Below are 12,740 nucleotides of genomic sequence, written 5' to 3' on the forward strand. Positions count from 1 at the left end.
TTTCATACGGGATACTCTACCTGTGCTGCTAGAAAATGTGCCTTTACAAGTACGACACGACATGTGGTTCATGCACGATGGAGCTCCTGCACATTTCAGTCGAAGTGTTCGTACGCTTCTCAACAACAGATCCGGTGACCGATGGATTGGTAGACGCGGACCAATTCCATGGCCTCCATGCTCTCCTGACCTCAACCCTCTTGACTTTCATTTATGGGGGCATTTGAAAGCTCTTGTCTACGCAACTCCGGTACCAAATGTAGAGACTCTTCATCCTCGTATTGTGGACGGCTGTGATACAATACGCCATTCTCTAGGGCTGCATCAGCGATTCCATGCAACGGAGGGTGGATGCATGTATCCTCGCTAACGGAGAACTTTTTGAACATTTCCTGTAATAAAGTGTTTGAAGGCACGCTGGTACGTTCTGTTGCTGTGTGTTTCCATTCCATGATTAATGTGATTTGAAGAGAAGTAATAAAATGAGCTCTAACATGGAAAGTAAGCGTTTCCGGACACATGTCCACATAACATATTTTCTTTCTTTGTGTGTGAGGAATGTTTCCTGAAAGTTTGGCCGTACCTTTTTGTAACACCCTGTATATGACCGCATCATTCAGTCACATATGACTTCCTCACCCACAGAGACCATACCATCTCGACCTATATTACTGTTGCTGACCTTAACATCCATAGCCGTTCCCATGCTGAAATCTAGTGGTGGTGTCAATGTGGTGACTCTCTCTGTGGTGATATAGTCCCCTGAAAGCAATTCCACTCCTGATGTTATCCTCACAACTCCTAACCTCATTGGGTGCATTATTGCATAAGTCCTCTACCCTACTGGAGGTGACCAACTCTCTGTCCTACTCGCAATCTCCTACAAACCACACCTACTTATGCACCTCTTCCTTGTGTCTTTCCCAAACATAACCAGGACTCCTCATGTACCAACATGGATGTGTACAGAGAATATTGCTACCCAACTCAGATGCCTTCGTTTGACCTTCCAACAGTCCATTGATATCTACCATGGTGCCACATCCTCCAGCAGTCATTGTCAAATGCCATAACTCACCACATTCTGACGAAGTCTATCTATCCACATTGTCCCACTCTGCCTCCACATGCTGTGCTCCTTCTCCCTGAATCACGTCATCTATACCGATCTTTCCTGCAGTCCCATAACTAAGACACTCACATATCACTGACAAGTACGACGATACATCAGAGATCTGATAAACGCAAAGAAACCACGTGTTTGGTGCCAAACATGCACCAATCTCAACGCCGCACTGCCCTTGAACTCTTCCAGGTACTGGAAGGCTTTTCACCATTTTACTGCAAGCAATGTTGCCACCTTTTAATCCCACTCGACAAGCTAAGCAAAGACAAACAACTTTGCATCCTACCTATCTGACACTTCACCATTCCTGATGACCCTGACGTCGATTGCTCCATATTATCAACAGTTCACGAGCGTACCAATCTCTCCTTCGTTCCATTCACTAATAGCTTCCAGTACCTTGACAATGATCCACAGACAGAATTCAGTACTCCAATAACAACGCAAGACATTCGAAAGAACACTCCATACCAAATGCGGCACTGATCCCATTCATGAAAGCATCGTTCATAGACAACTGAAAGAATGCCCCCTCTCCTTCCTGGAAATCCTAGTTACTCTTAATAGTATAATCCTTCACACTGGTTGCTATCCAGAGCTGCAGAAACCTCTCGAATCTTACTCTTACTAGCAAGCCTGCGAGTGACACCTCTTTTTACTGTGCCATCAGCCTCACCTCTGGGTCTAGTAAGGTTTCTGAGTCCATCCTGTCCTGAAGCGTTCATAAACACCTACTCCAAATCTATCCCTTCCTCTCCATAAGTGTAGCTTCTGCCTCAATTTCTCCTCCGATGACCAACTCCTATGCCTCCCAGTCATCTCTCGCCCTAGCAAATCAACAACCACAAATCCGCAATTTTCTCTCCTTTGATATCTAAAAAGCATTGACCATGTTCAGCATTCTGACCTAGTCTTAAGCTCCAGACCATCGCACTTCCCATCAGTTACACTCTACTTATCGCTTCCTTTCTAACTGCCTATCTTATATCACCATCAACAATACCAACTCTCGTATCTTCCATCTCACTGCAGGTGTGCCACAAGGACCTGTCCTCTACCATGTTCTGTGTGTCCTCTATACTGCTGGTATGTCAAAGCCACCTCCTTCCATTCATCTCCTCCAGTATGCTGATGACACCGCATCCCTCGACCTCTATCCTACCCTCCACAAATTCCAATAATTCCTCAATCTCCATCTCAATCAGTTAACCTCCTGGTGCAACCAGTGGCTCCACAAAATAAACCCTACCAAAACCCAGGCAATAATTTAGGTTGAACTGCTTGCAGCTTCTGCCACCATAATTGTTACCTTACCAGTTACAACCATCCTATCCAGTTAATTAACACACTAAAATACCTTGGGCTAACACGTTATGACCGACTGACAACGAAGCCCCATCTACTAACCATTAAACGGAAATCTCACTATAGAATAAAACTACTAACCAATGAAACATGGGCTTGCACCCTTCAACAATCCTCCAAACCTACAAATCCCTGATATGAACCATCCTCTCCAATGCAAATGTGGCAGGGATTTCCGCTCCTACAGATCCTCGAAGGGCACCATTCCACCTAGCCTTTCGGATCTGCTTACCCTCCCCTACCCAAAACTTCTATCAACCTACAAAATTCCCAACACTACTTTTCCATCTCGAACACTTCTGAGTATCCTATGCCACCTGAAAACTCTACACCAACCACCCACTAGTTCCCCCTCCCCCCCCCCCCCCTGCTCTCTGAACCTGGTACTCTGCTGCATCTCTACACCACATCCCCCAACACTACATATTCACACTCTCCACGTCCTCTCCTAACGAAAATTTAATCCCTCTCTTTAGCTGACCTTGAAATCTGACCTATCTATACCCATCCCACCAGATCTAAGAGAACCTCCCCTCCTACCAGCGTCAGGAATCCCTCGCTCACCACTAGCCTCCTCTTACATCCTACAGCTTGGTTCAGAACTGCATCCCTATTCATTCTCCCAAATCACTCCTCCAAACATCCACCACACAGAACCCCTCCCACTCACTATCCCAAATGCTATAATTCGCTGACAACCCTCTCCCTGGCAGTCTACATCCATTCATCACTTTCACTCCTTTATGTATCTACTTTAATCAAACAGCACATCAGCTTTTTATCTTTTAACAATAGTCGTTCATAAATGGCATGTGCGTCTATCAACTGACTGCGTGAGGTTGGGGTAATCCTGTGGCCAGTAAGATCCACAAATCTTTCCCTGAAGCACATGCACTGGACCAGCTCAGATACCAACTTCCTTCGAATGCCGGTATCCAGAATACCTGTATCAAGGACCAATTACAATAGCTGTGGGCTACCTTGCCTGAGGAAAGTATACAACAGCTTTACGACACACTTCTCTACTGAATCAGTGAATGCGACATCACGCTGATACTTGGCCTCAAATACGACGGTTCTTTATAAATTTGACTCCATTGTGTAATCACTGATCAAACATCACATATCCTCTCAACCTATGAAGTTTCGTTGCCTCCTCCCTTCTGGATTCTTCAATAGTTCTGTCAGCCAGTGTATTACAAATATCTGTCAAGAGCTCTCACCCGCGATTCCAGGTGCTTAAAAATTTTCCTACACCACAGTACAATTCAGCGACGTTCCTATAGCTATAAGAACCCAGATAACAGTCACTGTTCTTGTACGTTCTCCTTACAAATAAGACTGAAATCTAACTACGAAAAATGCTTGTGCGATCACAGCATTAAAAATGCCACGAAATTTGGATCCGTTGAAAAGTTTGTAATGTAATACCACAGTCGTCAATTTGACTATAGTATCTCTCTACCACTCCTTGAAGTGAGACAGACTGTCCATAGGGCCGGCCGGTGTGGACGAGCGGCTCTAGGTGCTTCAGTATAGAACCGTGCGACTGCGACAGTCGCAGGTTCGAATCCTGCCTCGGGCATGGATGTGTGCGATGTCCCTAGGTTAGTTAGGTTTAAGTAGTTCTAAGTTCTAGGGAACTGATGACCTCAGGTGTTAAATCCCATAGTGCTCAGAGACGTTTTTGTACAGCACATAGACACAACAACGATAAATGTCACAAATTTTCTTTTAAAGGCCTGAGTGACACACAGGAAACGTTCGTCGTAGGCCAGTATAGGGGGATCAAATGGGATCAAATAAACAAACCACCCATATCTGACAAACAAAATTGTCTGGAGAGTTTGCACTTATATCAGGCGTTGCCTAAGACCTGAAAATTGAGTGTAGGTAGGGACACGGTATCGAATGAAAAGTATCGATACTGTACTCAAGAGTAGTATCGGTGAATAGGTACAGTCTCATAAAAGTATCGATATAAAAATATCGATGCCACAAGGAGTCGATACGTTTGTATCGATCGACTTTTCGAACGAAATACGAACGTTTACAAAATATCATCGTAGAAAAATTGAAAGTATCAATACTTCGGGGTATGTTTTCAAATTTTCTATGAAGTTTTTTGTATAATTTGTACTTCATCTCATACAAATTCAACATCTATCCATATTTTGAGATTTGAGTAAATTAAATGAACTTTACAACTTCCAGTCTACTTGTAAGATACAATTGGTAAACAATAATCTAATGCACAAGACACAGTACAGTCTATTCCGTACGGCATAAAACATAACTACGTAGAAGATACACTGCAAGCCTTATGAACGTTTTAACATTGAAAATAATAAGTAATATTTGAAGTAATCAAACACTTTGTTTAGCATAAATATTTCATAATATGAAATCCAAATTATGGTTATATATTTCAAACCTCCCATTCTTCCTCTGTACAATCACTTAAAAATAGAAGTTTGTCCAACCGTTTTGGTGATAGCCTATTTCGCGTTTTAGACATAGTACTGCCTGCCTTCGAAAACAATCTTTCTGAAGGCACAGACGTATCTGAGATTGGCACGTATTCTAAAGTCAGCTTATATAATTGTGGAAATACACTTTTCATATCTTTCCACTGTTGAAATGGTTCCGTAGATAGTGGCGACACGGATGTTGCTAAATATAGCGTCATTTTATCCTTCAGATTTACTGAAGATTGCAGGTTCATGAAAGAAGAAGTGGCTTCGCTTTTTTTTCGTTTTGTATGGGACAACGTTTTGTGATGGCTCCAAAAGTCATAAGATGTGCCAGCCGACGAATCACTATCTGTTTCGCTACTAGTGTTGGCAGTGGCTAGCACACTGGACTCGCATTCGGGAGGACGACGGTTCAATCCCACGTCCGGCCATCCTGATTTAGGTTTTCCGTGATTTCCCCAAATCTCTCCAGGCAAATGCCGGGATGGTTCCTCTGAAAGGGCACGGCCGGCTTCGTTCCCTAATCCGATGAGACCGATGACCTCGATGTCCGATCTCCTTCCCCAAAACAACAACAACTAGTGTTGGTGGTGACAGGATTTGTTACTATCAATCGCCTTATCATAGATATTGCTCGGGTGCAAGCTCTGGCGTCTTGAAAATGGATGTTTTTGAATCTAGGATCGAATAAGCAAGACATGGCTACTAAATGACTTCCACTTGTCCAAACCTGCGCTGAATCTGTTCCATGACTTCGCTTCTAAGGGCTCCTGCCACACTTTCACTAGACAAAGCATCTATTTGTTCTTTTGAACAGTTCATCATCGGTATAATTTTACTGATGGTCACTTACTGCTCTCCAGATATTTCTTTAGAAACGTATTCCAATGGCTTCAAAACGTGAAGCAGATCTTTAATATTCTACATTTCTATGGCCGATGGAGTAGGCGGTGCTTTCGCATTTAGCATCAAAATTTGATGCACGTAAGGAGCCAGTTCGATATACCTCTCAAGCATATAATATACAGAATTCCAACGAATCTTTACATGTAACATCAACTTCAAAGTAGTTCCAGTTTGTTTTTGCCTTAATAAATCACTTTGAATCATGCTTGACTTGAAATATTTAACAACATCTCTTACTTTATTACACAATAAATTAAAATCGTTGATCGACATAATCGATTCAGCAATAAGATAAATGGTATGGACAAAACAAGATAAATGTTTCCCTCTACCTATGAATTTCGTAATACCGGCTACCATATTTGCACCATTATCAGTAATAATAGCGGTGATTTTCTCAGATTTGATATTCATTCCTTGACAAAATTCTTGGATCTGTTCAGAAATGTAGTCACCAGTATGCCGTTGATCCAGCGCAACAGTAACAATGCAGCGTGAAGTAAGTTTATTGTTATCGGAATAGTGGCAAGTGACACCTAAATAACTAGTGGTAGTCATTATCTCGGTCCATACATCACAGGTTAGCGAGATATGATTTAAAGTTTCGAAGTTCAGTTCAATTTTCGATTGCATAACACTGTAGAAACTGTCCAGATTTTCTTTAAGAGTGACTACGCTCGGAATTTTAAAAGATGTACAAACCTGACGCAGCAGTTTCCGAAGTACACTACCTTTAACAATGTCGAATGGTAGTTTGTCCACATAAATAAAATCAATCAACAATTTGCATAACAGAGAGTTCGCTCTCCCTCCCTCCACATTTTTTTCTCTGTAGTGTTTCTCCAATGGAAAGTTGCTTCTTTTTGTTAGACGGTCTGCTTTCTGCGTCCGTTGAATTCTCTAATGACTGCACAGGGTTGAAGGCCTTAACCCCAGAAGTGACGTCTATGTCGATAGGGTCACTGGGCGATGGCGATGATGGTTATTGCTCTTTTATCTTCGGCCATTTTGGTGGTAACTCGATTGTCATTTGTCCCTGTGCCAGATTTCATTTTTCACTGAAAAATACAGAATTAATTTTTTAATGAAACAAAAAATGAAAACATCCAGTGTAGAACACCTCAGACATGTGCTTTTTCCTGTATTCTCAGATAGACGACGATTTAGTTTTTTTTTCTAAATAAAAGTTAACTGGTTGCAGAAAAAGTAAAAATCTAAAAAGTATAATATTCTAAGCATATTAGTAAATTTACCTTGATATTGTGATTGTGGGATGCTTTTGCAAATGTTCATTCTTATTCGACGTATTCCCCGATGATTTTAAAGTTTTGAAGCAAATTTTGCATTTCACTTCATTGGTGTTTAATCGAGTGTAATACTCCCACAGCTCACTTTTTACAGACACCATCCTAGACGTGCATACAGACCACTTACTGACAACCGAAAAAACAATTTTTATTTTCAAGAAAGCCAAATTGTTCGTTTAACGTTTCTAACACAAAGCACCACGTGACGATGTACAGTATTTCGTTCGGGTTTCGAATAGCCGGTAGCCTCGCGACAGTGTTGCCAGCCTAATCTCTTTGGCGCCGCAGTCGCATCGCGTCACTGTCAACAGTCTGAGTTCTAAAAAGTACTCGATACCTACCACGAAGTACTCATTGTATAAAAGAATCGATTGAAAAGTATCGAGTAGAAAAGTATCGGTATCGATATAAATGTACTCGATACTCTAAAGTATCGATATTTTTTCCGTGTCCGTAAGTGTGGGCAACTTACAGCAACTGGTCTGTACGCTCTCTCCAGAGCAATGACTGGTCTGCTTACAGATGACCCACTTGAGATAAGAGAATGATTCTCGTCACACATTTGCCTGTAAAGAAACTAGCAGTACAATCACGTGTGGCAGCTTGGTGTAATGGTTCTTCCATTTAGTGTTTTGTTACTGTGAGAAAAGGTTCCATTACCAACTTTTATAAAAAAAGTGTGTTTCCTTACTTTCAAAAGATTCTAATTACGTGTTAACATAGCTGTACGTCATATATCTTGGAACTAAGCTTTTGTCTTCTTCTGTAACAAGACTCAAATTCCGATCCGCCCATCCAAAATGAACTTTCCTGTGAGCATAATGATGGTATCTTTGAAAACGCTACGGAAAAATTCATACTTCATCTGTGTTTCTTTCCTTTCTTCCTTCGTTTTTGTTCAGTAAATATTCCGTCACCCTATCCGGAAATTCTCTATTCTTGATAATGTTTGGCTTTTGGAAGTGAGCTGCGCCGTGCACTCGACGCGCCTTGCAATTCACTCAGCTGAGTACATTGTCGACAAATTTGCTTTATTTGGAGGACACAAAAATTTCAACGTTCCACTGATTCGACCACTATCTTTGTTAGTTAATAAGTCTTGTAAAAGATGTGATCCCTATTCTTTTAGAAAACAGTGTCATTTTATCCTCAGACCCAAATTTCAATAATTCGCTAGATTTGTATATTTATTGCGACGGACTTTCACTTTTTGTGTCCAAAAGCAGCTTATGACTTGTGAAAAAAAGCATTCAGTACTGCAGTTGTCAATATCTCTGTGCATCTAATGTAAAAGTATACTCACCATCATTTATGAACTTCGAGGTTCAGTTCTGTTATTTACCGTCTTAACAGATATTAAGTGTTCTTTGTTACCTACAATTTTTTAGAATGTTTTTACAGCTGCTAAGTTACTTGTGCTTATTTCATAGAAACATAACCCTCATATTTTCACCAACAACAGAAGCAGTGGTAACTCTTGTGTAATTGTAACTGAAGTTATTTATCAACTGTTTAAAATTACGACACTAAACTTGTAGCTGTCTTTGTGTCACTAACTAGATTTGCCTATAAGAAGTAACCACAATATTCATAAACATGTATTTTGGGTTTGTGTATTATTGCTTTCCAGGCGTTCTGAACGATCTAACTCGCTTGGTGCTAGTGAATGCTATTTATTTCAAAGGCGACTGGATGAAACCATTCAACAAAAATGACACTAAACCTATGCCTTTCCACTCAACATCAACAGACGCGAAGTCTGTTGATATGATGCACATTAAAGGTAAATTCCAGTACGTTGATGTGGAACCACTGAAGACCCAAGCTATCCTTCTTCCATACAAGGTATTGAATTGGAAAAATATATTTACTTAATTGTTCATAATCCTAAAGCTTTCAAAATTAGTTATGTGACATTTAGCCATTTTTATTGTTTTCTTACCGAAGCTTATGAGTAGGAGGTCAACTTCGTACGCATGGTTTCTGGCAATTCGAACCCAGCTTCTTCCTCATGCGATGTAGCATTGAATTTTAAAACATTTCTCACGATCTAAAGTTTTGTGGAAAATCTGATAAATTATATGACGTGGCAACACAGCAGGTTTGTGATTCATGTACAGAGAAAAACTATGTCTACAAACCAGAACAAATACAGGAAACCCTGTCTTGTATTATAATGTGTATCATTCACAATGCAAATGAATCTGCGACAAGAACTAAACAAACACACACAAACACACACACACACACACACACACACACACACAAAGACAAACAGACTGCATATATTTCCGCCAAGAAACCCATTTTAAACACTGAGTGTACATTAATAAAAATACTTTCAATGAGTTATCCTTGCTATTGTGCTTATAACTGTTTCGAGTTTTGTATTGTATTATACTGCATAAAAGATGGTCCGGAACAGTCTGGAAAGCTTGTAAGGGTGTTGCAGGGTAGGTTATGCTGAAAAATAATTCTTAAGAAAAAAATTCGATAGGTTGCCCTCTTTCCGAGTTAGTTAGCTTTGAAGTAAGCCAATTAGCCCGTCGCGCGCGAAAATTCAAACAGCCTGCCAGATAAACAATAAATTAGTCAGCTGTTCTCATAGCGTGGATGACAGATTACGAGATTGCTCAGTCTTTGGGTCGGGTTCGATCCTTACTACCGTCACATGTCCAATTTTTATATCGCTCTCTTGTTCGGCTTTAGGTTCAAATGGCTCTGAGCACTATGCGACTTAACTGCTAAGGTCATCAGTCGCCTAGAACTTAGATCTAATTAAACCTAACTAATTCAAGGACATCACACACACCCATGCCCGAAGCAGGATTCGTACCTGCGACGTAGCGGTCGCTCGGCTCCCGACTGTAGCGCCTAGAACCGCACGGCCATTCCGGCCGGCTCGGCTTTGGGGAACCAAACCAAGCACCCTTTTGGCGAAACGGTCTCCGGTGGGTCGCGTGAACTGCGCGCGCAACGGCCTGATTGGCTAACCCCAGTGCTAATTAACTCGGAAACTGCGCAACTTGTATAATTTTTTTAACAATTATATTTTTCAATGCCCTGTCTATTCTGTTCAACTACTCTTTTGCTATTTTGCTGCCTCTGACAGAATTACGTCATCGGCAAACCCCAAGGTTTTTATTTTTCTCTCTGAACTTGAATTCGTACTCCTACGGTTTTCTTTACTAGTTTCTCAGTGTACGGATGGAATAACATTGGGGGTAGGCTACAACCTTATCCCTTCTTAACCATTGGTTCCCTTATGGGAGTGGAATAACGATTAAGGTAATTGCTGGTAATACTGTTCAGATAGTTTCAATTAGATGTCCATGAAGTACATTCCGCTTTGTGAATAGTCCTTCGCTTCCTGTATTTTACCCCTGATACTTTTAGAATTTCAAAGATAGTGTACCAGTCAATATTTTCAAAAGCTTTCCCAAAGTGCACAAATTCTATAAATGTGGATTTGCCTTTCCGTAACCTATCTTCTAAGACAATTCGTAGGGTCAGTATTGCCTCGTGAGTTCCCACATTTCTCTAAAAGCCAAACTGGTCCTCCATGAGATCAGCTTCTGCAAGTTTTTCCATTCTTCTGTAAAGAGTTAGTGTCAATATTTTGCAACCATGACTTATCAAATTGATAGTTCGGCAGTTTTTACACCTATCAGCAACTGATTTCTTTGGAATTGGAATTATTACATGTTCTTGAAGTCTGAGGGTGTTTCGCCTGTCTGACACATCTTACACATCAGATGGAAGAATTCTGTCATGGCGGTCTCTCCCAAGGATATCAGTAGTTCTGAAAGACAGTCATCTACTCCTAGGGCATTATTTCAACTTAGTGCTTTCAGTGTTCTCCCAAATTTTCTTACAGTACCGTATCTCTCATCTCATCTTCATCTGCATCCTCTCTTATTTCTACGATTTTGCTTTCAAGCTCATCACTCTTGTATAGACCGTCTATATACTCCTTTCACTTTTCACCTTTCCCTTCTTTGCTTAGGTCTAGTTTTCCATCTGAGCTCTTGATATTCGTACAGATGCTTCTCTTTTCTCCAAAAGTCTCTTTAATTTTCCTTTAGATGGTACCTATTTTCCCCCTTGTGAAACATGCTTCTAAATCCTTACATTTGTCTTCTAGCCATTCATGCATAGCCATTTTGCACTTCCTATTAATCTTATTTTAAGACGTTTGTATTCAATTTCGTCTTTTTCATTTGCTGCATTTTTATATTTTTCTTTCATCAGTTAAATTCAGTATCTCCTGTATATCCATGGATTTCTACTAGGCCTTGTCTTTTGCACCCACTTGATCCTCTGCTGCCTTCACTATTTCATCTCTTAAAGCTACCCTTTCTTCTTGTACTGTATTCCTTTTCCATGTTCTAGTCAACCGTTGCTTAATACTCCCTCTGAAACTTGCAGCAACCTCTGGTGCTTCCAACTTATCCATGTCCTGTCTCCTTACTTTCCTACCATTTTGCAATTTCTTCAGTCTACACTTCATAATCAATAAATTGTGCTCAGAGTCCACATGGTCGCCTTAAAATGTCTTACAACTTAAAATCTGGTTCCCAAATCTCTACCTTAGTATTATATAATCAATCCGAAATCTTTAGGTGTCGTTAGGTCTCTTCCGTTTCCGCTTGACAGCAACCGCTGCACTGTTTCTCGCGTCCACTCGACATGCTTTACGTACTCTCCAATGCTAGTGCTGCCATCCGCCGTATGTGAATGGGTATTTCACTTTACCATCAAACGTAGGTGGCGGTGACATTAAAGTGACTGAACCGTGGACGAGGAGCATGAACAGCGTTATTGTTAAGTGATGACTGTGAAGAACACGGAGTTGCTGAGTACTCGTCGAACACAGCTTGAAAGGGACCTCATTGCTGGTCTCCATTTGGCTAGCTGGTCGAATCTTGAAATACCCATTTTTTTTTAGGGGCAGTCTAATCTGACAGTGGCCGATGGCCACCATTTAGCGACCGAGAGCAACGGGGTTTCCGTTGAGTTGACAGTGCTACCAGACAAACTACACTGCTTGGAATAACCACAAAAATCAATGTGGGACGTACGACGAACGTATCCTGAGGCGAAATTTGGTACTAATTGGTAACGGCAGGAGACGACCAACACGAGTGCCTTTGCTAACAGCACGGCATCGCCTGCAGCGCTTCTGCTGGCCTAGTGACTGTATCGGTTGCATGGATCCTAGATGTTTGGAAACCGGTAGCCTTGTCACATAAGTCCCGATTTCAGCTGGTAAGAGCTGATGGTAGAGTTCGAATGTGGCGCAGATCCCGCGAAGCCATGGACCCAAGTTGTTAACGAGGCTCTATGCAAGCTGGTGGTGGCTCCACAATGGTGGTGGGTTGTGTTTACATGGAATGGTATGGGTCATGGGTTATGTTCGGCTACTTGGAGGCCATTTGCAGCCGTTCATGAACTTCATGTCCCCAAACAACGATGGGATTTTTGTGGATGACAATGCGCCTTATCATAGGGCTAGAACTGTTCGCGATTGATTCGAAGAACTTTCTGGCCATTTCGAGTGAA

At 41.3% G+C, this 12,740-nt stretch overlaps 1 protein-coding gene across 1 annotated transcript in view; it reads left to right on the top strand.

Annotated features, from left to right (window-relative positions):
- Nucleotides 1-12,740, top strand: part of LOC126148994 (serpin B8-like) — a 125,701-nt gene that overhangs the window by 84,360 nt on the left and 28,601 nt on the right. Inside the window, exon 5 of the mRNA XM_049915787.1 lies at nucleotides 8,809-9,023. Within this exon, the coding sequence (XP_049771744.1) occupies nucleotides 8,809-9,023 (215 nt within the window). The remainder of the gene's footprint in view (nucleotides 1-8,808; nucleotides 9,024-12,740) is intronic.

The sequence above is a fragment of the Schistocerca cancellata genome, chromosome 2 (genome assembly GCF_023864275.1).
Source record: "Schistocerca cancellata isolate TAMUIC-IGC-003103 chromosome 2, iqSchCanc2.1, whole genome shotgun sequence".
NCBI lineage: Eukaryota > Metazoa > Arthropoda > Insecta > Orthoptera > Acrididae > Schistocerca > Schistocerca cancellata.